Source organism: Gymnodraco acuticeps, unplaced genomic scaffold (genome assembly GCF_902827175.1).
Source record: "Gymnodraco acuticeps unplaced genomic scaffold, fGymAcu1.1, whole genome shotgun sequence".
Taxonomy (NCBI): Eukaryota; Metazoa; Chordata; class Actinopteri; order Perciformes; family Bathydraconidae; genus Gymnodraco; species Gymnodraco acuticeps.
In genome coordinates, this window is record NW_022992341.1 from 87,843 (window position 1) to 113,597 (window position 25,755).

The following is a 25,755-nucleotide window of genomic DNA, read 5'->3' on the forward strand; positions in this document are numbered from 1 at the left end:
GGTACTTCTACTTTTACTCAAGTACAAGATCTGAGTACTTTTACTTTTACTCAAGTACAAGACCCGAGTACTTCTACCTTTACTTAAGTAAAATATCTGAGTACTTCTACTTCTACTTTTACTCGAGTACAAGACCTGAGTACTTTTACTCAAGTACAAGACCTGAGTACTTCTACTTTTACTCAGTACAAGATCTGAGTACTTTTACTTATACTCGAGTACAAGACCTGAGGTACTTTTACTCAAGTAACAAGACCTGAGTACTTCTACTTTTACTCAAGTAAAAATATCTGAGTACTTATACTTCTACTTTTACTCAAGTAACAAGATCCGAGTACTTCTAATTTTACTCAAGTACAAGATCCGAGTACTTCTACTTTTACTCAAGTACTAGAGTACTTCTCCCACCTCTAGTAAATTGGCAATATATCGGTTAGCTGTTGTAAACTTCTAAGTTTGGACTCAACCAAAATGTTTAAACATGAAGTGCTAAAGACCGGTGTAGCTTTGAGTCTTGGTGAAGTCCAGAGCAGTGTTTGCTGCACGATGATGGACTGAATGTAAACTCACATCAGAAGTGAAAGGAGTGCTTTTCTGATTCAAAGGACAGAAAACAAAAGCACGCTCTCTTCCCTTTGAAGAGAACAAAGTATAAAAGCACATATTTATGTTCACTTTGACATTTACTGAGACACAAAACTGTATTCAGACGAAGAAAGACTTTGATCTGAAAACACCTGAAAGCCAAATGTCAAAACAGGCTCTGATTGTGAACCAGCAATCAGGACACGTTTGGGGAAAAGGCCCCGATGGTGAGGATCGTGATGACAGCTGGAGAGTTTCCAACTAACACAAAGGGGCATTTTTAAACAGTGTCGTGTTGATTCTTGGTCAAGCAGTGTTTTCATGATGAACTGAATTTAAACACGTTCATCAGAAGTTAAATGAGTGAGTGAGACCTCTTTGGATTTAATTGTGAACTGTTGGGTTTGTTTTGTGGGATATTTGAAATATATTCGTGATACAGAATCATTTTGAGTTATATCTTTTCTAATGTCATTCAATGTTGGGTGTTTTGCTATGAGTTGTATACACCTTTGTGCAGTACCGACTTACTCAACTGTGACTATTCAAATCTTAAATGTCAGGAGAGAGACCTGACTGACACCCCCAAAGGAAAATCAATAAACCTACACAAATAAGTCAAACTGTCGCAATGTACCCAACCCAGCCCCAGGCCACCCCATTACGAGGGGCATCTTCCCTTTACTGAGACCGAAAACTCTATTCAGACAACAAAGAGTGTGACGACGGCCTCTTACCTTTCTGGCAGTGGTTGGAGTTCCAGCAGCGGTAGTTGTAGTTGTTGTTGAACATGGTCTTGCTGCACTGAGGGCTGTTCTCCATGATGCCCGGACAAACATCGCTGCACTCCTTCGACTGTTTGTTCCCGGCGATGTAATTGTTGAACTCGGCGTCCAGAATAAGAGACCAATCAACAGAGTCCAGGTAGCAGAGCTCGGGGTTTTTCTCGATCCGAATGGCGCCTCTCGTGATGTTCCTCAGGTTGAGAAGCCCGATGTCCTTCAGACTGGTCATCTCGAAGATCACCAGGGCGTAGTTGTAGAATAAGTTTCGCCCACGGATGACGGCGAGGTTTGGAAACAACGTGCTGAGGCTGTCGAGGCCGGAGACGCGGAACAGCAGCAGGTAGTCGGTGACCATGGTGAGCTTTGGGAAGCTGAGCGAGCGGAAGAACTCCTGGTTGATGTTGTTGTTGTTTTTGTCGCCGATGAGCAAGATCTGCAGGTATCCTTCCACCACCGTGCAGTTCTCCAGACGCCTGAACTCACTGATGTCGTTCCCGATGTCGATGCTGGGGCCACAGACTGCAGGAAGGGAAGACAGAGAGAAGATTATGAGGGTGTGAGGGCGAATATTAGGATCGTTTCTGGATTCATCGAGTATTTGTTCAGATTAGATTCCTTTATTGTCACTACACAGAGTAAAGCCAAATTCCAAGCATTCCCAGACAGTATAAGTATCATTTTGTATAACACAAGCTAAAACTTTGAATATATAATATATAAAGTGACTATAACTTGGACCTATGATACATTGAACAGAACACTCACAAAACAATACAACATTACCATAAGAATACAAGAACAATACGGTCAAGGCAGTTTAGTATGAAAAATGTCAAAAAGAACAGTTTGAAAAGTCCACTAAAGTCAAGAGGCGCTTTCACACCAAGTACTTTTCCCAGGAATAGTTCCCGGAACTTTGAATTCCTGGAACTATCTAGTAAATCGCAACCGGAATAAGTCCCTGAGGGAGCCGCTGACGTCCACTTCCTCCTTTCTTCTGCTTTGGGTTTACTGGCAGGCCGCCAAACCACTTCACGGCGTATCCTGCCACCCGAAGTCCCCCGGCAGGAAGTCCCCGAAGTTGGGCGATTTACTTCTGAGTAAATCGCCCAGAAACGCCGACACCTCCTCATCTCCACCGCTCCCATGTTTTATTTTGTGTTGCTGTAAGTTAGTCTCTCTCCGTTGGTGCGCGGGGGCTAATGCTAATGCGAATAATGCTAATGCAAGCAAATAAAATGGCGGCTTCACAAAAACTTTTCAGAGTTTTACGGGGCGTGGTTTGCAATTCGCCCAGCCAATCAGAAATTGGAACCTTTTTCTCCCCAGGAAAGTACCCCCTCTCTAGCAGGGACTACAAAGGTTTGCAAAAAAAAGTTCTAGTTCCAGATCTTTTTGGTGTGAACGCAAAATCCCAGGAACTATCGGAACTATTCCTGGGAAAAGTACTCCGGTGTGAAAGCGCCTAAGGATGATGAAAAAAAAACAACTCCTTGATATAAGGATAATTTGTAATGACGTTAGTAAAAACCATGATAAAGATATCCCTTAAATAGTGGGGCCGCAGACTGCAGGGAGGGAAGAGGAAGAGAAGATTAAGGGCTCTGAGAGCGAATTATAATATATTTTTTAAACTGTTTGAAAAGTCCGCTAAAGTCTTTGGTTTTGTCCAAAAAAAACTATTCAGTTTAATAAAGAGCTCCTTGATATGAGGAGAATTTGTGATACGTTGGTAAACACCATGATAAGGATATCAATTAGAAAGTTATTCAGTGCACTTAGTTTTGCCATTTTCATGCGTTTCGTGCACTGCTTGCTGAATTATAAATATATTCTTTTATTTCAACAAATTGAGCTAAACATCCAAAGGCATAGTTACAGTTAAAGTGAAGCTTTTAAATGTATTGACTGTATTAACTAACGAAAGAATACTCTGCCTGAGTACCAATGTATCGCAGAATAAAACACATGTAACCTATTTGTGCAGCCTGATTTTGAAATGAAATAATATAGAAAAAAGCTGAATATCTACATTTGTGAGACTGACAACAACATTTTAGCCTTTGCAGCCCATTTACATGCACTAAAACATATAGAACACACTAAAGGAAAAGGGGAACCCCTAAAAGCATGTTATGTTAATGTGTAAACACCTAATTTGCTGTATTCTCATACATTCTTATGGCTGTATACGTTCATTTAATGGTCTCCACATGGAAAATTACAGTTTCATTAAACAGAACACACACCTTGAAATGTCTTCACCTATTTGCATTAATACCTCTATGTACCACTAACAAACCATGTTCTGGAAATAGTGATGTTTTTCAAAAGATGTTTGTTTTCATAACATTTATTTTCAATTTGACAGAACACTAAAGCTGCGCTGTTGTTGACCGAATGTGTTTGCCTTTCAATGCTCCTTTACATGGCGAGACAAAAGTAAACACTTGAGTCACGCTCGCTTCAAACCCGGGGTAAAGCAGCTCCATAAAGTTTACAATTGCTCTGCTTTAGCCTATTCTCGCTCTTCTTTCACACACAACACACACACACACACACACACACACACACACACACACACACACACAACCACACACACACACACACACACACACACAACACACACACACACACACACACACACACAACACACACACACACCACACACACACACACACACACACAACCACACACACACACACCACACACACACACACACACCACACACACACACACACACACACACACACCACACACACACACACACACACACACACACACACACACACACACACACACACACACACACACACACACACACACACACGATCAAAGGACAAAATGAATCATGCTTTACAAGAACTAAGGGATCGTCATTCTCTATTCAACAAAGGTTTAATATTTAAGTGGTGCTTTATTCCAACGATGGCTGACCGGGGCAAACGTGCAACAACGGTCCTTCCATTCGGAGAAACACGCAGCTGCTTCAGAAACGAGTTAAATATAAAAACACAATCTTGAACTCACTGAGAAATATTCAAAAACGGTAGTAAAATAAATAAATGTTTGCTTTTGTCTCAGGATTTGTCTTTTTGGGGGTTTCTGTCATAGCAAATAGAAAAAGCGTACCCCTACTCCACTATGCTGCACTGTGCACCCCTGCACACTAAATGAGGAATTATTAAGAGCAACATTGTAATTCCAAGAATGGAAATCCAATCAAATCCTGAGATAATGAAAGTTTCAAATGCCAGCTGAAGTTGGTAGGATTCATCCTCTGGAGACCATGAATATACCGTCAAATTGCAATACATCCCAGTGTTTCCCCTAGGATGGAGTCATAGCAGTGGTGCTAAGGCCCAGCATTATGTGAGTGCGGAGTGCGTGGAATTTTTGAGTGTGTGCGCGAGCGAAGTGCGCCCCGCCAATTTGTTTCTATGTGTCAGCACAAGAAAGGCTCTTGAGGCCTAGCACCAGGGCCGGTTCTAGACTATTTGATGCCCTAGGCGAGAATTTATAAAGAATAAATGAAAAATCTCTACAAAAGACAAATACACAACAAATACAGAAACGTATTGACATAGGTGATATACGTCAACATGGCTTCAAATGTATTCAGTATTGTATGAACATGTTTGAATTGGGGGGTGGATGTCACATCCTCTAGGGGGGTCCGGGGGTATGTCCCCCCGGGAAGATTGAACATTTTAAAGTAAAATGCTTCAATCTGGTGCACTTTGAGCACACAATCACTAGAGACCTGATCTAGGGGGTACAACTCTAAAACACCCATATGAAAAGGATCGGTTTACATTTTAATAATCAAATAAGTATGTGAACATAACCAATAACCTACCATCGCCAATAACAAATACATGTAACTTATTTGATTTTTGTTGTTCATTTATATCTTATTTTACCAGTTAAGATGTATTAATTTATGCATATTTTTGTATCTCTCTGATAAGCCAACATCCCCCACTTTCATCACTTACAGCGCCTATGTAAAAAATCGGCCCTGCCAGTACATACAGTGGCAATGTCTCAAGATTTAACAGAAATACACCCATCAAAAACAATCAAAAACGAAAAAGGGTCACCATTTATTTTTATTAATAATATATAGCTGCGCTATTTCTATATAGGGGAAACACTGCATCCATTACTTATTGCAAGATTTGAAGTCAAGCTTTAGTTGTAAGACTGACAGACCCAGCCTGCTAAAAATGGTTTGAAAAAGGAAGTTTTAAATCAGTGTAGCACCCCCCATCTGATCAGTCTGTAGCCGTGTTTGCATGCACTATGTATGATGTACTGAATTTAAACACTTACATCAGAAGTGAAATTAGTGCTTTATGATCAAAGGACCGAAAACAAAAGCACTGCAGTCTTCCCTTTGAAGAGGACAAATTGTAAAAGCATATATTTATGTTAATTTTCACATTTACTGAGACACAAAACTCTATTCAGACAAAGAAAGACTTTGATCTGAAAACACCTGAAAGCCAAATGTAAAAGCAGACTGATAGTGAACCAGCATCAGGACACATGTTGGGTAAAAACACTCGGGTGATGACAGCTGTGTGCTCTAAAGTCTAAACCAGTGGTTCTCAACCGGCCTCAGGACCCACTCTTTTTCTTCGTCAATAAATCACGACCCAAAGGTCTGAACCACTCACATCTATTTCACCAAAAATAGTGCAGCGGCTCAATCCGTAGGGGCTTGGACTGAGAGCCGTAGGGTCGCCGGTTCAAGTCCCCGACCAGACCTAAATATGGAGTGTGGACTGCTACTTGGAGAGGTCCCAGTTCACCTCCTGCCCTGCCGTGGTGCCCTTGAGCAAGGCACCGGACAATCCCCTTCCCCCCTCACTCCCATTGCTCACCGGGCGCTGTACAATAGCTGCCCACTGCTCCTAGTGCTAGACTCCTGGTGCTAGGATGGGTTAAAAGCAGAGAACACATGTCACTGTGTGTGCTCTGCATGTGTGACCATTAGAGAGGGGTTCATCCCTTCAATTCTTCTTAGTAAAATATAAGCTTCTCAGCATCCACTTTAAAGTAAAGTGAAGAACAGCACATACATTTTCAGTAAATGTAGTCTGCAGTGAGAGTTCCCAAAGAAATGTTGTTGTACTTTGTATGATGACAATAAAGATATATTCTATTCTATGGGAACAAAACCACAACATTGTTAGTGCCATGCAAGGCAGAATATATCCCTTCACAGAACTAAAGTATGCTTTTTAAATGATGGTCATCAAGTTTCTAGAATCAAAATGGAACTGTATTAAATAAAGGCATATTTGTCTTGTATTAAATAAAAAGGCAGACTCGCACATCCACTCGTTGAGAACCACTGCTCAAACAACCCAGCGCCCGGAGCAGCTCAGAAACATGGAGGCCATTATCTCTCTGTGAGGAGGCTCAGACTTCAGACGCTCGGAGTCATGGAAACTCTCACCCAGCTGCTAACAGGTTATCACACTCCTGCTGCAACGCTATAAACTTTTACTGTATCAGTGACACAGTGTGGGAAAAACAAGCAGGACCTGCACACATCTTATATGTTTAAGCTTGTTTTTCCTGTAGCCCCTGATTGAGTGATATTGATGTGTTTGGTGTTTCTCAATTACCTTAATTTATTTATATTTATTTGTGTTTTGATCTCCTTTTTGTAGGTTTTAAACTGGGTATAGTAAATAGAAATCGCTTTATAGGTTTACTGTATCAGTGACACAGGGGAGTGTGGGAAAAATATAACCTAAATGACATTAAATGAAATCTAAATGAAACTCTCACCCAGCTGCTAACAGGTTATCACACTCCCGCTGCAACGCTATAAAGCTTTACTGTATCAGTGTGACAGTGTGGGAAAAACAAGCAGGACTAGCACAACACTATCCTGACAGCTGAGCATCACCCGAGCTTTACGGCTCCACATCAACACTCCACATTAGGGCTGCACAATATATCGTGTCGTGACGATAATCACGTTATGCGCAGGGACGTGCCATTTTTTTATTTTTTAGGACGTGCGATATTAAGTAGGCAAATTAACTCAAAGACATCATGTTACAATTATTTTTGCTGCTTGCTACAAAAGGAAAACTGGCGCGGCTCTCATGTCAGGGGTACTTGAGTGAGTGACATGCAGGCTCTGCATGCACAGCCAACCACCAATCACAACCATTCTTGATCAGATCACAGCAGGATAAGCGAGCTAGCTCAGCTTGTTGCTCTGATAACTTAAGAAGTCCGTGACTAAAATCCTTCATCCGGTTAAATACTGTTAAAAAAATACCAATTGTATAGCATCAAAGTTCAAGAAAGGATGGTTTGCGGACAAAGAAAACGGTATTTTCTTCAATTCGTGGATACATTTGTGACTACCCGATCCGCATTGCGCATGTGCGAGATGGTCCGACATATATGACAACTACATACGGCAACTCAAATAGGACACAGTGGCGTTTGGCAAAGCAGAAAAAGAAAACAAAAAAAACGACAATATTAATCTGAACGAGAGAGATGAGTTATTGTTATTACAACGTGACTTCACTATTGTTTAACAACTCCTTTTATTGGGTCCTTGTATTGGGTTAAGTCCATTGTCAGAATAAGTGAGAAATGAATTTAACTTCTGACAGCTATCATACTGAAGACATATTTACTGTGAATTAGAGATGTCCCGATCCGATCACGTGATCGGGGATCGGAGCCGATTACGTGATTTTCAAAAGATCGGAATCGGGAGAAAAAAAATCGGGGATCGGGAATTTTTTTTTTAATAAAATATTTTTATTATTTTATTTAATGTTACAAAACAAAAATGACCATGTTCACGTCTTAAAGTCATCCTGAGGACTTAGTTTTGGTTTAAAATTACACAACATCATGTATCTGTTGCTTCTGTTGGGCTTGTTCAGACCTGGTTGCTTATTTCTCTCAAATCTGGCAACAGAGTGGGCGCAGTGACTAATAGTAGCAGCAAGCTAACGAGAGGCTACGTTCAGCTGGTGACTCGGGAGTCGGGACAGAGAAAATGTCAGCAGTTTGGAAGTATTATAAAATTGAAAGCGAAGGCAGTGTAACAGCCAGATGCAATGTTTGCAAGGCGTATTATATGTGTAATGTGTGTTTATGTAAAGCGCTTTGAGTCATTGAAAAAGCGCTATAATAAATGTAAGGAATTAATTGTTATTATTAAAGAGAAACGGCCCCAGAACAGTGAAAAGGCCAAAAGAATAACAGCCAAGATAGCTGAATTCCTCGCGTTGGATGGCCAGCCGTTATCTGTCACCTTTTTTTCCTCTTAATGCATTGCATAAACATCGGATCGGGAAAAATCGGTATCGGCAGATTGTCAAAATCAAATGATCGGAATCGGATCGGGAGCAAAAAAAGGTGATCGGGACATCCCTAATTTATATCTAATTACATTAACTGTGAATGTCCTTCATTTTATTTAAAATCACATAAAAGATTTTTATTTGTATCCGTCTAGACGTCTTTATGTCCTATTTGGGTTGCCGTATGGAGTTGTCCAATGTGGCGGACCATCTCGCACATGCGCAATGCGGATCGGGTAGTCACAACATTAACCAAATTACTTGCCAAAAAATGTAATACAAAATGTATGCTGTTATATTTCTAGTATTTATTTCCTAAAAGCACCTGTTGAAGCTTTATTAAGTTTGGTGATGTTAATGTTTACGGTACTTTATCATATATATATATATATATATATATATATATATATATATATATATATATACATATTTTAATGACTTTACGTTTTATTTGTGTTTTTTTGCATCCCTTTCTGGGGGATCTTAAACATGGGAATAGTAAATAGAAATAAAAAACAAGTCAAGTTATTGTAAAATAAACATTACAGGCCCATCTAAAAACACCACCAAAGGGAGGAAATGCAAATAAATATGCAAAATAAATTGCCATGCAGAACTTAAACATGCCTAATCACATCTAAAATAATATTCAGCTGCTGATAAGATGTTTGTTTTACATTTGCTTTTTTTAAACAAACTAAAATGGTGTTATATGGTTTTCTTAAAGCGATTACCCAAAAGCCTAAAGGGAGAAACCTCGATCTAGATCAATGTGTCACACCCCAGGGCTGAACAAACCACTGTATAATCTTAGAAAATAAGCATAACAAATAACAAATGTACCGTTTCCTCTTACATTCAGAATAGACAGATTGCAAAAACTGACTATAAATGCAAATCTGTAAGACCAGTAAAACTCTCAATGCAGAATATTATAGCACAGTATTGATGCTAATACTAAGATCTGTTGTTCCCCATTACATATATATGGTATTTATTCACAAACTACACTTTTCCTGACGTGGAATAATGTTTAATTTCCAAAAGAACTCCCTGAACTTTTCATCCGGTAATGGAAATGATTCCCAGACCTCTAAACGTGGGATTAATCTCATAAATCCATCACTAATTCATATTCTCAAAGATAGCGTTATTAGATCATTATATTCAAATGTGTGATGGTTTGCTATGTTGCAAATTGTCAACATCTGGTGTTTCCAAATGTTTGATATTGATTAAGAACATGATATCTAACAAATTGGGATCGTTCTTTTAGCCGTGAACAGCAGATGTTGAGTCAGATGCACAAAAAGATAATCTTCACATATTAACACCACTTTATGATTTCTGAAGTAAAAAAATAATGTTGGGCTATAAAGGAACTACAGCACGGTCACCTGACTTCACGTCACCACAGCTAAGCTAAAGGTGGCTAATGATGGGCTATAAAGGAACTACAGCACGGTCACATGACTTCACGTCACCACCGCTAAGCTAAAGGTGGCTAATGATGGGCTATAAACGAACTACAGCACGGTCACCTGACTTCACGTCACCACAGCTAAGCTAAAGGTGGCTAATGATGGGCTATAAAGGAACTACAGCACGGTCACATGACTTCACGTCACCACCGCTAAGCTAAAGGTGGCTAATGATGGGCTATAAAGGAACTACAGCACGGTCACATGACTTCACGTCACCACCACTAAGCTAAAGGTGGCTAATGATGGGCTATAAAGGAACTACAGCACGGTCACATGACTTCACGTCACCACCGCTAAGCTAAAGGAGGATAATGATGGGCTATAAAGGAACTACAGCACGGTCACATGACTTCACGTCACCACCGCTAAGCTAAAGGTGGCTAATGTTGGGCTATAAAGGAACTACAGCACGGTCACATGACTTCACGTCACCACCGCTAAGCTAAAGGAGGATAATGATGGGCTATAAAGGAACTACAGCACGGTCACATGACTTCACGTCACCATCGCTAAGCTAAAAGTGGCTAATGTTGGGCTATAAAGGAACTACAGCACGGTCACATGACTTCACGTCACCACCGCTAAGCTAAAGGTGGCTAATGATGGGCTATAAAGGAACTACAGCACGGTCACATGACTTCACGTCACCACCGCTAAGCTAAAGGTGACTAATGTTGGGCTATAAAGGAACTACAGCACGGTCACATGACTTCACGTCACCACCGCTAAGCTAAAGGAGGCTAATGATGGGCTATAAAGGAACTACAGCACGGTCACATGACTTCACGTCACCACCGCTAAGCTAAAAGTGGCTAATGTTGGGCTATAAAGGAACTACAGCACGGTCACATGACTTCACGTCACCACCGCTAAGCTAAAGGTGGCTAATGTTGGGCTATAAAGGAACTACAGCACGGTCACATGACTTCACGTCACCACCGCTAAGCTAAAGGTGGCTAATGATGGGCTATAAAGGAACTACAGCACGGTCACATGACTTCACGCCACCACCGCTAAGCTAAAGGTGGCTAATGTTGGGCTTGCTGACGTTTAGCTGTCTCATTTAGACACTTGTTAGCAACCAACTTTTTTTATTCCACTTCACCAATGGGGTATTTACTGATGCTCTTCAACCGACAGGCATCTAACCAAAAATATGTTCTTAAAAAACACTGACGTTGAGACAAGGGACCTCGAAGTGGTAAAATGTCTACTTATTTTATGACTCATTCCTGTGGAGGTATATCATTGGACTAGACTGTAGATGTTTGCCTTGTGGTTGAATGATGGGAGGATGGTGCGACAGTGTGGTATTCAACATATTTCCAAGGTCAAAGTATCCCCAGGTCTGTTTAGTAAAGCAGAATAAATACTGGGAGTATTATTAAAATGGAAAGCCTTTAGGAAAGAACATCTTCACACAAAGTAATGAGTGGAAATGGACAGTCGAGGTTATGTTCTCTCAGGTTTACTCATCAGACAGATTCATTAAATGACTTATTACTCATGCAAACCATCAGAAATGTTGTATGCATATTTCTTTTTGAGGAAGTTAAATGATCAGCTTTTCATACCTTAAGAGAGGAAATGTGTTTCTGTCACGGTGACAGAATATCTAAGGTGAAGAAAGCTGAGCTCAGCTGTGGTAAAGTTCACCTCAGATGCAAATGTTCCTTTACCCGCATCTCCTGTATGTAATGGGTATTACAATTCCTGATGTCACAGCAATCTTTAAGCACAGCTCAGAGAAAGGGAAGCAAAATCTCTTTTTAATCTTTAAGGACAATATTTAAAGAGGCCCTATTGTGCTTTTGGGGGTTTTCCCTTTTCATGAAGTGTGTTATATAGGTTGAACATCAGCAGGAGAGGACTCTTTAAAGTAGAGACACTACATATTGATATAAACCTGAACATCAGCAGGAGAGGACTCTTTAAAGTAGAGACACTACATACTGATATACACCTGAACATCAGCTGGAGAGGACTCTTTAAAGTAGAGGCACCACATACTGATATACACCTGAACATCAGCTGGAGAGGACTCTTTAAAGTAGAGGCACCACATACTGATATACACCTGAACATCAGCTGGAGAGGACTCTTTAAAGTAGAGACACTACATACTGATATACACCTGAACATCAGCAGGAGAGGACTCTTTAAAGTAGAGGCACCACATACTGATATACACCTGAACATCAGCTGGAGAGGACTCTTTAAAGTAGAGGCACCACATACTGATATACACCTGAACATCAGCTGGAGAGGACTCTTTAAAGTAGAGACACTACATACTGATATACACCTAAACATCAGCAGGAGAGGACTCTTTAAAGTAGAGGCACCACATACTGATATACACCTGAACATCAGCAGGAGAGAACTCTTTAAAGTAGAGACACTACATACTGATATACACCTGAACATCAGCTGGAGAGGACTCTTTAAAGTAGAGACACTACATACTGATATACACCTGAACATCAGCAGGAGAGGACTCTTTAAAGTAGAGACACTACATACTGATATACACCTGAACATCAGCAGGAGATAACTCTTTAAAGTAGAGACACTACATACTGATATACACCTGAACATCAGCAGGAGAGGACTCTTTAAAGTAGAGACACTACATACTGATATACACCTGAACATCAGCTGGAGAGGACTCTTTAAAGTAGAGACACTACATACTGATATGCACCTGAACATCAGCAGGACAGGACTCTTTAAAGTAGAGACACTACATACTGATAAACACCTGAACATCAGCAGGAGAGGACTCTTTAAAGTAGAGACACTACATACTGATATACACCTGAACATAAGCATCTGTCCTCTTTACTAACACATTTTAGACACATTAAAGATCTGCCACTTTCCTCCAACTGGTCCATGATCATTTTTTACATACAACAATCAACGAAACACCAACCAAAATGTGTTAGAAAGACACAGATCTCCTCACTGAAACACACAACACAAAACTAAAAAAGATGGCCCTTTCGTGCAAATTGAGTAAGCAAACTAGCGAAAACAAGTTTAATTTCGCCCTATAATTCTTTCCCCTAAAGCTTGTTTTAACACAGTAAACTCTACAGACACCAAATATAACCAAAGTACAAACTTTACTACGGCTGACCTCTGTCAAACCCTTTCCAAAGCACACTGGAGTTTGTGGCTTGTACTGTACACCCAGCTAGAAAATAATTAACTTGTTTTGCTTTTCTTTCATTTTAATTGAGGATAATTCGGTTCTCACATAAAAAAGAAGCTTTTCTACCACAACTGCTGATTTCTTCTCTGCAGAGAGCCTCTGGTGAGTGTTATGAAATGCCTTTGGAGTGATTTAAGGCAGGCAGGGTGCTGGTATGTCTTTCTCTGTAATCTACTTGTCACACTGTCAGCAGCACATAACCGCTAATGCAATCCAACACCTGCAGAAAGCAGATATGGCAAGAGTACACACATCCTTTACTCAAGTAGAAGTACAGATACTCGTGTTTAAAAGTACTCTGTTAAAAGTAGAAGTACTGACTAAACTTCTTTACTCAAGTCAAAGTAAAGAGGCTTTGAAATGTACTTCAGTAAAAAGTACCCATAACTAGCAGCTGCTTTAAAGAGTACCTGACCTCCCTTTATATTAATAGAACAATAATGTCATTGTTAGCTAATGAATGTTTCCATGCTGAACAACGGCAACATGACAACGTTTCCATTGGTCCCTCTTCTTTAGAGAAGACCAGGAAATGATGGATACACGGATCGTGTTCAAATCAATAGGCACGCAATGACTCTAAATAATAATGATCACGCATCAAACACACATTCAGACTAAAGGAACCAGCTGTTTGGAAAATGAGAGAAGTAGAAAGTACAAGTATTTGAGTTCAACATGTAAGAAGTAGAAAGTACAGGTATTTGAGTTCAACATGTAAGAAGTAGAAAGTACAGGTATTTGAGTTCAACATGTAAGAAGTAGAAAGTACAGGTATTTGAGTTCAACATGTAAGAAGTAGAAAGTACAGGTATTTGTGTTCAACATGTAAGAAGTAGAAAGTACAGGTATTTGTGTTCAACATGTGAGAAGTAGAAAGTACAGGTATTTGTGTTCAACATGTAAGAAGTAGAAAGTACAGGTATTTGTGTTCAACATGTGAGAAGTAGAAAGTACAGGTATTTGTGTTCAACATGTGAGAAGTAGAAAGTACAGGTATTTGAGTTCAACATGTGAGAAGTAGAAAGTACAGGTATTTGTGTTTCACCCTCTGGAGCCTCAAAGCTACGCCAGCATGGACCTCTTTCATGGGAAGTGCTTCCCCTACACTCTCGTGACGAAAATAAACAAAAGGTTTCGGATGGAAGAGGTACATTTAGAGCTCAGTAGGGTTAGGATATGTAAAAAAATAACTAGCTGCGATTAGGGCTGCACAATTTCCTTTTTTATTTTAATTCAGAAATCTATTTGTTATATTTTAGCGGTATACTTCAATCAGCAAGACATGACTGGGTACACTTTAAAATGTGTTTATTAAGGGGGGCACTTTTTGCAGTTCTACTTATAAGACAGCAGGTACGGCTGCACAATTAATACAAATTCTATTCAAATCCCCGAAAAGACAAGTGCAATATTTAAATGGCAGTAAGCTAAAAATGTGTTAAAAAGGTCCCTCTATTATACTCTTGTTCAACAATAATAGCACTCTAGTAGACAAGTGCTGATTCTGTGTCTGTAGCTTTAAATGCTAATGAGCTGCTTCTGGCCACGCCCCCTCAGAGATGATTGTTTGTTTGTTTTTTTTTAAAGGGGGATTTTTCATAATAAGTGACCTTTAAACAGCATTTTGGATGAAGTATGGAGGAGCTGCAGAGATATCCCCGACTACAAATCGTATTCTACAGACATAACAGAACATAAGTGTTTGGTACAGATCCTCTTAAATAATCATACCATAGTAATTGTTGTCATTTGAGATGAGAATTATGATTCTAAAATGATGAATCGCATTTGCAATATCAGTCAAAAATAATCGCAGTAAGTCATTTGTTTCCTAATCGTGCAGTCGTAGTTGCGATTACTTTGACTGGTACAATTGCGATATGATACGCAACATTAAAAAGGAAAAATCAGGCCTCTGTCCACAATGCTTCATTCTGGAAATAATGATAACAGGTGAAGCAGCTTAATAACTCTCTCCTCTTTCACAGAGACACATTTTTAAACAGCTGAGTACACAAGCCTATCTGTGAAGCTTTGATGAGCGTCCAGATCACATATTTACTTTTGATACCCTTTCTCCAGCTGCCCTATGTGCAGATAATCAGAGGGAATCCACCGGAAGTCCCACAAGACAAGAAATAGGGAGGCACTACGCACTGTAAACACCCTCAGCCGCTACACTGCAGCGAGACTCTTCACTACAAACGTATTTACTCCAGAGAGGGCAAAAGTACACACTTCCTCAAGTAGAAGTACAGATACTCGTGTTTACAAATACTCTGGTAAAAGCAGAAGTACTGACTAAACTTCTTTACTCAAGTAAAAGTAAAGAGGGCTTTGAAATGTACTTCAGTAAAAAGTACCCATAACTAGCAGCTGCTTTAAAGAGTACCTGACCTCCCTTTATATTAATAGAACAATAATGTCATTGTTAGCTAATGAATGTTTCCATGCTGAACAATGGCAACATGACAACGTTTCCATTGGTCCCTCTTCTTTAGAGAAGACCAGGAAGTGATGGATACACGGATCGTGTTCAAATCAATAGGCACGCAATGACTCTAAAGAATAATGATCACGCATCAAACACACATTCAGACTAAAGGAACCAGCTGTTTGGAAAATGAGAGAAGTAGAAAGTACAAGTATTTGAGTTCAACATGTAAGAAGTAGAAAGTACAAGTATTTGTGTTCAACATGTAAGAAGTAGAAAGTTCAGGTATTTGAGTTCAACATGTAAGAAGTAGAAAGTACAGGTATTTGAGTTCAACATGTAAGAAGTAGAAAGTACAGGTATTTGGGTTCAACATGTAAGAAGTAGAAAGTACAGGTATTTGAGTTCAACATGTAAGAAGTAGAAAGTACAGGTATTTGTGTTCAACATGTAAGAAGTAGAAAGTACAGGTATTTGTGTTCAACATGTAAGAAGTAGAAAGTACAGGTATTTGTGTTCAACATGTAAGAAGTAGAAAGTACAGGTATTGGGGTTCAACATGTAAGAAGTAGAAAGTACAGGTATTTGTGTTCAACATGTAAGAAGTAGAAAGTACAGGTATTTGAGTTCAACATGTAAGAAGTAGAAAGTACAGGTATTTGTGTTCAACATGTAAGAAGTAGAAAGTACAGGTATTTGAGTTCAACATGTAAGAAGTAGAAAGTACAGGTATTTGAGTTCAACATGTAAGAAGTAGAAAGTACAGGTATTTGTGTTCAACATGTAAGAAGTAGAAAGTACAGGTATTTGAGTTCAACATGTAAGAAGTAGAAAGTACAGGTATTTGGGTTCAACATGTAAGAAGTAGAAAGTACAGGTATTTGTGTTCAACATGTAAGAAGTAGAAAGTACAGGTATTTGGGTTCAACATGTAAGAAGTAGAAAGTACAGGTATTTGAGTTCAACATGTAAGAAGTAGAAAGTACAGGTATTTGGGTTCAACATGTGAGAAGTAGAAAGTACAGGTATTTGGGTTCAACATGTAAGAAGTAGAAAGTACAGGTATTTGGGTTCAACATGTAAGAAGTAGAAAGTACAGGTATTTGAGTTCAACATGTGAGAAGTAGAAAGTACAGGTATTTGGGTTCAACATGTAAGAAGTAGAAAGTACAGGTATTTGAGTTCAACATGTAAGAAGTAGAAAGTACAGGTATTTGAGTTCAACATGTGAGAAGTAGAAAGTACAGGTATTTGAGTTCAACATGTAAGAAGTAGAAAGTACAGTATTTGAGTTCAACATGTAAGAAGTAGAAAGTACAGGTATTTGTGTTCAACATGTAAGAAGTAGAAAGTACAGGTATTTGAGTTCAACATGTAAGAAGTAGAAAGTACAGGTATTTGGGTTCAACATGTAAGAAGTAGAAAGTACAGGTATTTGTGTTCAACATGTAAGAAGTAGAAAGTACAGGTATTTGGGTTCAACATGTAAGAAGTAGAAAGTACAGGTATTTGAGTTCAACATGTAAGAAGTAGAAAGTACAGGTATTTGGGTTCAACATGTGAGAAGTAGAAAGTACAGGTATTTGGGTTCAACATGTAAGAAGTAGAAAGTACAGGTATTTGGGTTCAACATGTAAGAAGTAGAAAGTACAGGTATTTGAGTTCAACATGTAAGAAGTAGAAAGTACAGGTATTTGAGTTCAACATGTGAGAAGTAGAAAGTACAGGTATTTGAGTTCAACATGTAAGAAGTAGAAAGTACAGGTATTTGGGTTCAACATGTAAGAAGTAGAAAGTACAGGTATTTGAGTTCAACATGTAAGAAGTAGAAAGTACAGGTATTTGAGTTCAACATGTAAGAAGTAGAAAGTACAGGTATTTGTGTTCAACATGTAAGAAGTAGAAAGTACAGGTATTTGAGTTCAACATGTAAGAAGTAGAAAGTACAGGTATTTGGGTTCAACATGTAAGAAGTAGAAAGTACAGGTATTTGTGTTCAACATGTAAGAAGTAGAAAGTACAGGTATTTGGGTTCAACATGTAAGAAGTAGAAAGTACAGGTATTTGAGTTCAACATGTAAGAAGTAGAAAGTACAGGTATTTGGGTTTCAACATGTGAGAAGTAGAAAGTACAGGTATTTGGGTTCAACATGTAAGAAGTAGAAAGTACAGGTATTTGGGTTCAACATGTAAGAAGTAGAAAGTACAGGTATTTGAGTTCAACATGTGAGAAGTAGAAAGTACAGGTATTTGGGTTTCAACATGTAAGAAGTAGAAAGTACAGGTATTTGAGTTCAACATGTAAGAAGTAGAAAGTACAGGTATTTGAGTTCAACATGTGAGAAGTAGAAAGTACAGGTATTTGAGTTCAACATGTAAGAAGTAGAAAGTACAGGTATTTGAGTTCAACATGTAAGAAGTAGAAAGTACAGGTATTTGTGTTCAACATGTAAGAAGTAGAAAGTACAGGTATTTGAGTTCAACATGTAAGAAGTAGAAAGTACAGGTATTTGGGTTCAACATGTAAGAAGTAGAAAGTACAGGTATTTGTGTTCAACATGTAAGAAGTAGAAAGTACAGGTATTTGGGTTCAACATGTAAGAAGTAGAAAGTACAGGTATTTGAGTTCAACATGTAAGAAGTAGAAAGTACAGGTATTTGGGTTCAACATGTGAGAAGTAGAAAGTACAGGTATTTGGGTTCAACATGTAAGAAGTAGAAAGTACAGGTATTTGGGTTCAACATGTAAGAAGTAGAAAGTACAGGTATTTGAGTTCAACATGTAAGAAGTAGAAAGTACAGGTATTTGAGTTCAACATGTGAGAAGTAGAAAGTACAGGTATTTGAGTTCAACATGTAAGAAGTAGAAAGTACAGGTATTTGGGTTCAACATGTAAGAAGTAGAAAGTACAGGTATTTGAGTTCAACATGTAAGAAGTAGAAAGTACAGGTATTTGAGTTCAACATGTAAGAAGTAGAAAGTACAGGTATTTGAGTTCAACATGTGAGAAGTAGAAAGTACAGGTATTTGTGTTCAACATGTGAGAAGTAGAAAGTACAGGTATTTGAGTTCAACATGTGAGAAGTAGAAAGTACAGGTATTTGAGTTCAACATGTAAGAAGTAGAAAGTACAGGTATTTGAGTTCAACATGTAAGAAGTAGAAAGTACAGGTATTTGAGTTCAACATGTAAGAAGTCAAAGTAAAAAGTCGTCAGTAAAATAAGTAGTGGAGTAAAGTACTGATACCAGAAAAATGTACTTAAGTACAGTAACAAAGTATTTGTACTCCACTACTTCCCATGAATGTTTTCATAAACACTTTTCCACATGAGAAACAATACGCAGGGAAAGTGTTCTTGATAACGCTTTACAAATAATCAAAATTAAATAGCATCATGGCCTAGTAATCAAAGCTTTATCAACATCGTAATATAAAGAGGTGTAATCTTGATAATCCTTGTTTGGTACAATAACGTTTCATTACCTCTAATATGGCAAATCAAAATCGCAATTTCCATGTCATAGTTATTTTTCGAAAGAGTGCAGCCCTAATTCTTGACTCATTTTCAGGTTGATATTATAAGAAGAAGAAGGTGAACCTTTATTTAGTATGTAGTGTCTCTACTTTAAAGAGTCCTCTCCTGCTGATGTTCAGGTGTATATCAGTATGTAGTGTCTCTACTTTAAAGAGTCCTCTCCTGCTGATGTTCAGGTGTATATCAGTATGTAGTGTCTCTACTTTAAAGAGTCCTCTCCTGCTGATGTTCAGGTGTATATCAGTATGTAGTGTCTCTACTTTAAAGAGTCCTCTCCTGCTGATGTTCAGGTGTATATCAGTATGTAGTGTCTCTACTTTAAAGAGTCCTCTCCTGCTGATGTTCAGGTGTATATCAGTATGTAGTGTCTCTACTTTAAAGAGTCCTCTCCTGCTGATGTTCAGGTGTATATCAGTATGTAGTGTCTCTACATGTCTCCATGCTTTAATGATCAGAAAGCTCTTCATTTTTCTCATACTGTCTGTGCTGCAGCACCTCTTTTCACCCTCTGTCTGAAACCAGAGCCCAGTCGGCTCTGATTGGTTAGCTGGCCGGCTCTGTTGTGATTGGTCAACCGCTTAGAGATGTCCCGCCCCTTAGCCTATCACGTACAATGTGTTGGAGCGCTAGCCAACAGGAGCCGAAGTTTTCCATACTGATGTCACCATGTATTTCTCATATTCCAATGACTTGTATATAGACTCGTCTCCTTGCACTATTCTATTCTATTTTGTTTGTATGTACCTGCACTATTTTATCTGTGTTGCTCTGTTGGAGGAGCCTGTGACCTCAGATTTTCATTGTTATCTGCACTGTAGCTAATGTACACATGACAATAAAAGCCTTGAATCTTGAAGATGAGCCTGGTGACCTCTGCCCTTTAGTCCTGACTGATACTGGAAATGAGTTTAGCCACACACGGAATATTTTTAAACGTACCCACTCCGGAGAAGTATAAGGTAGCTTTAAAATGGAAATACTCAAGGAAAGTACCTCAAAATAATACTTGTGTACCGTGTATTGTGTACCAAAGGTTCAGCAGAAGCTAATATACAATCAGCAAATAAAGAGAGCAATAAAACACTTATTTAAGTCGTTTAAGCGGGGAATAAACGCAGGGCTTCGATGTGAGAAACTCTCCCAGGTTTGTCCTGTACCCACCGAGGCTAACAGTAAACTCTCCCAGGTTTGTCCTGTACCCACCGAGGCTAACAGTAAACTCTTCCAGGTTTGTCCTGTACCCACCCAGGCTAACAGTAAACTCTCCCAGGTTTGTCCTGTACCCACCGAGGCTAACAGTAAACTCTCCCAGGTTTGTCCTGTACCCACCAAGGCTAACAGTAAACTCTCCCAGGTTTGTCCTGTACCCACCCAGGCTAACAGTAAACTCTCCCAGGTTTGTCCTGTACCCACCGAGGCTAACAGTAAACTCTCCCAGGTTTGTCCTGTACCCACCGAGGCTAACAGTAAACTCTCCCAGGTTTGTCCTGTACCCACCGAGGCTAACAGTAAACTCTCCCAGGTTTGTCCTGTACCCACCGAGGCTAACAGTAAACTCTCCCAGGTTTGTCCTGTACCCACCCAGGCTAACAGTAAACTCTCCCAGGTTTGTCCTGTACCCACCGAGGCTAACAGTAAACTCTTCCAGGTTTGTCCTGTACCCACCCAGGCTAACAGTAAACTCTCCCAGGTTTGTCCTGTACCCACCGAGGCTAACAGTAAACTCTCCCAGGTTTGTCCTGTACCCACCCAGGCTAACAGTAAACTCTCCCAGGTTTGTCCTGTACCCACCGAGGCTAACAGTAAACTCTCCCAGGTTTGTCCTGTACCCACCGAGGCTAACAGTAAACTCTCCCAGGTTTGTCCTGTACCCACCGAGGCTAACAGTAAACTCTCCCAGGTTTGTCCTGTACCCACCGAGGCTAACATTAAACTCTCCCAGGTTTGTCCTGTACCCACCGAGGCTAACAGTAAACTCTCCCAGGTTTGTCCTGTACCCACCGAGGCTAACAGTAAACTCTCCCAGGTTTGTCCTGTACCCACCAAGGCTAACAGTAAACTCTCCCAGGTTTGTCCTGTACCCACCGAGGCTAACAGTAAACTCTCCCAGGTTTGTCCTGTACCCACCGAGGCTAACAGTAAACTCTCCCAGGTTTGTCCTGTACCCACCGAGGCTAACAGTAAACTCTCCCAGGTTTGTCCTGTACCCACCGAGGCTAACAGTAAACTCTCCCAGGTTTGTCCTGTACCCACCGAGGCTAACAGTAAACTCTCCCAGGTTTGTCCTGTACCCACCGAGGCTAACAGTAAACTCTCCCAGGTTTGTCCTGTACCCACCGAGGCTAACAGTAAACTCTCCCAGGTTTGTCCTGTACCCACCGAGGCTAACAGTAAACTCTTCCAGGTTTGTCCTGTACCCACCCAGGCTAACAGTAAACTCTCCCAGGTTTGTCCTGTACCCACCGAGGCTAACAGTAAACTCTCCCAGGTTTGTCCTGTACCCACCGAGGCTAACAGTAAACTCTCCCAGGTTTGTCCTGTACCCACCGAGGCTAACAGTAAACTCTCCCAGGTTTGTCCTGTACCCACCGAGGCTAATCGTAAACTCTCCGACACACAGTTCACAAGCTCCTCACTCTTTCCAATCAACAGAACTTAGTCTGTTTTGCTTGTGAATGTACTTTGACTTGTTCTATTTTAAAACCCAGACCCTGGTTCAATCCCCCGCCCCCTCCCCAACATGTCATGATGAATGGGATGAATCAGGAAACCCTAGTTTACGGTACGAATGGAAACATGGAAACGTTTCATGCGGCAACACAGGGGGAAAAAGACATTTGGAGTTCATATAGAGTTAGAGTTGGTACATGTTCAAGGTTATATCAACATTTTAATATTTGACTTTATTTATCGCCAGGATAATTGGGTTATGTGACGGTTTCAGCTCCATTTGAGAAGGAATACGAAATAATAAATAAATAAAATCCAATAGAAATATGTTTATTTCTGTGTAAAAATATATAAAATTGTAAATAGCTGTTTATTTAAATGTAGGATGTTGAAGTAAAAATGTCAAATAACATACAAACTAATTACTAACTGTACAATCAAATTAAAATAAAATGAACATTAGAAGTTAAGGTAAGTAGTATAATAAAAAGATAACATTAAATAAAGATAATTATATAATTATAAGATGTGAATGTGCACTACAATATACAAATTGTGAATCACAATATATACCATGTATTAGTATTTATAAGATCTTCCTGCTGATTTGCAGTATACATTTTGACAGAAGCTTCAATTTGATGACGTGAGTCACTAAAAGTCCTACGTAAGCCATCTGGGAAACCAGTTGGTGTTTCTCAAAGACCAGTCGGAATGCAAGAAGTATAGTTTATTTTAATAGATAATATTTGGACTATGTTGGCTGCCTACAATACCAACATATTTCCAAGGTCAAAGTATCCCCATGTTTGTTTAGTAAAGCAGAATAAATACTGGGTGTAGTGACGCAAACGTCTAATAAACTATGTTGCTTCAGAGGCTAAACTTCGTCCATCGCTGTGATTCGTTCCTAATAAGAAGTGCGTGATGAGGTTAAGTTCATGATGTTTGATAAAGAAAATAAACAAACAATAACCAGAACTATACGGTCAACAAAAAGTACCCGAAATCTCCTTCTTTCTCTTCCTACAAAAACCCAGCAACACAACAGGTGGACTCAATAACTTACACCCAGGTGACAATTACCAGAGATGGTGTAAACAAATTATGATATAATAGAAACGATCAACAACAACTAAATAAGGCTCCTACATTGGGAGTATTATTAAAAAGGAAAGCCTTTTCATCCCACAAAGTAATGACTATTGAAAATCAAGGTTGTGTTTACTTTGTATCGTCAAAAACCTAAATAAAATAAGTGTTTGTATTGCTCTCTTTATTAGCTGATTGTCTACTAGTTTCTGCTTCACCTTTAGTACACAATACACGGTACTTGTGTATTATTGTGGGGTACTTTCCTTGAGTATTTCCATTTTAAAGCTACCTTGTGCTTCTACTGCACTACATTTCAGAAGCAAATATTGTACTTTTTGATTCCAATACATATATTTTAACACTCACAGGTACTTTATACAAAAACACATGATGTTAGTACTTTTATTTTGTCCATCTATCTATCTATCTATCTCATGTGTAATACTTGTCAACACTGCATAATAACTACCCAATTTAGGATGAATAAAGTCTATCTATCTATCCATCTTTTCCCCATATTTCAACAGCATCAGTTCTACTTCTATTTAAGTACTTCTTCCACCTTTGAGTGCAGAAACAGTTCAGAAAACATGTCTCTTTTGACAGTGATGCACTGATGTATAAAAGCAACAACAGCTCACCTTATTTCCCATATTTAATAAGCATTAGAGCCTGAAAACAACAGTGTTTATCCAATGTCCATATGTGTCTGTTGCTTAGTGAAATTGTCTATTTCAGAGTATAAAAATGTATATAGTATTTTGTTTATATTATGTATTATTTACTCAAGTGAAACATGTCTTTTATACTGGGAAAATGTATATATTTGCTGTTCATTTGAATTGTGTATTATGTTTATAGATAGATAGATGGATAGATAGATAGATAGATAGATAGATAGATAGATAGATAGATAGATAGATAGATAGATAGATGGATAGATGGATAGATGGATAGATGGATAGATGGATAGATGGATAGATGGATAGATGGATAGATAGATGGATAGATGGATAGATGGATAGATGGATAGATAGATAGATAGATAGATAGATAGATAGATAGATAGATAGATAGATAGATAGATAGATAGATAGATAGATAGATAGATAGATAGATCCCAAATTGGGAAGTTCCTTTGTCACAACAGCAGTATGTTCATGCATACAACTATTTAAAAAGATGGATTCAAGTATAAACCTAATACGATAAAAAAATAAACAGCAAATATAAACCCATCTACAGTGATTTGCAACTTGACAACCCTGCAATATATGTTCCCAATGTGTCATGAATCAAGTATCTATCCATGTTTCTTTTCCCCATGTTTGCACAGCATTAGAGCCTGAAATGAGCAGTGTTCTCGCCGGTGTGTGGTGAGGTGTTTTGGGGCATCAGTACTCACTCTCTGCGGTGGCGGGCCGGAGGATGAGCCCCAGCATCAGACCCCAAAACAAGGTCAAATCTCTCCATTCCGTACCAGACCCCATTCCTGGATGCGTTAATCCTCCCAAATCCTGTATATAAATATGTGGAGGGATGGAAACGTGACGCAAAACCTGCAGAGGAATAATAAAACCCCTTTTTTTTTTTAATCTCCAGTCTGCAGCTTTTAGCAGTTAGCCGGCTAATGGAGCTAATAGCTAATTCTGCACACAAGCTTGCAGGGTAGCTAAGGGAGTCCAATGCAACAACAAAAAAATGCAATCACCGACTTATTCCTCTTGCCAGGAAATGTGAAATCATAGTCCAGTTTTATCCCTGTAAACGTTTGTATAATGAAAACCAATGCGGTTTACACTAGCGGCGGGGATTCCTCTGTAATCCGCATCTTCGCACTCCATTTCTGGGGAAAAACGCTCAACGTCCCGCTGCTGCTGGAGGGTCCTCAGTGTGTGGGGGGGGACCCTTAAAATCGGGATGGAAAGAGGGTAATCTAGGCAGATTAGAGGCATCTTTAATCAATGCATGGTCTCTTTGTGTTAATTACACGACGTTTGTTTGGAAATATCCAGGATAAAATGTAGTTTCGCAGCCTCCTCCTCCTCCTCTTCAGCCGCTCATCACGTTGTTGTGGTGGGAGTAATTCAGCCTCATATCAGCGGGAAATGAACGTTTTTTCCAGCGTTTTTCTCCAGGAAATGTCCAGAAATGATCGTATCTGATGTTTCCCGTCGATATTTAGTTAAATAGGTGGTGTTTTTAGACGGATAAAGGCTCAGGTACACGCAGTCTGCTGCTGTAAACACGGCGCCCTGTGCACAGATCCTCTCTGTTTCTAGAGACGTATCACTCCGCCAGAATCCAGTGATCCGCCTCCAGAAGAGAAAAAAGGTGGGTTGTCACTCCCGACTGCAGTTTGAGCTGTTACCATAGTGACTGCTCAGACAATCGCACTCACAACAAGGTCAAGTTAATCTCTGTTTGTGTATTGTAAACTGTAAACTATACTAACTACATATTGCACGTTTCCGCACACATGTCTGAAAAGCTCTCCATTTTAAAATACGAGACTGAGCAGTAGGAAATATATCGTCATCATTTCCTTGTGTTGTTTATGATTGCGCCACCAGACATCCACCACAGCAA

General features: G+C 39.4%; 1 protein-coding gene across 1 annotated transcript; it reads right to left on the reverse strand.

Annotated features, from left to right (window-relative positions):
* Positions 1–781: 781 nt before the first annotated feature.
* On the reverse strand, positions 782–25,442 carry LOC117541528 (insulin-like growth factor 1 receptor). Its single transcript, XM_034208717.1, has 3 exons — positions 24,572–25,442; positions 1,323–1,889; positions 782–846 (listed from the first exon to the last, which is right to left on the reverse strand). The coding sequence occupies exons 1-3, from the start codon at positions 24,654–24,656 to the stop codon at positions 782–784; spliced, it is 717 nt and encodes a 238-aa protein (XP_034064608.1). The 5' UTR covers positions 24,657–25,442.
* Positions 25,443–25,755: the final 313 nt, after the last annotated feature.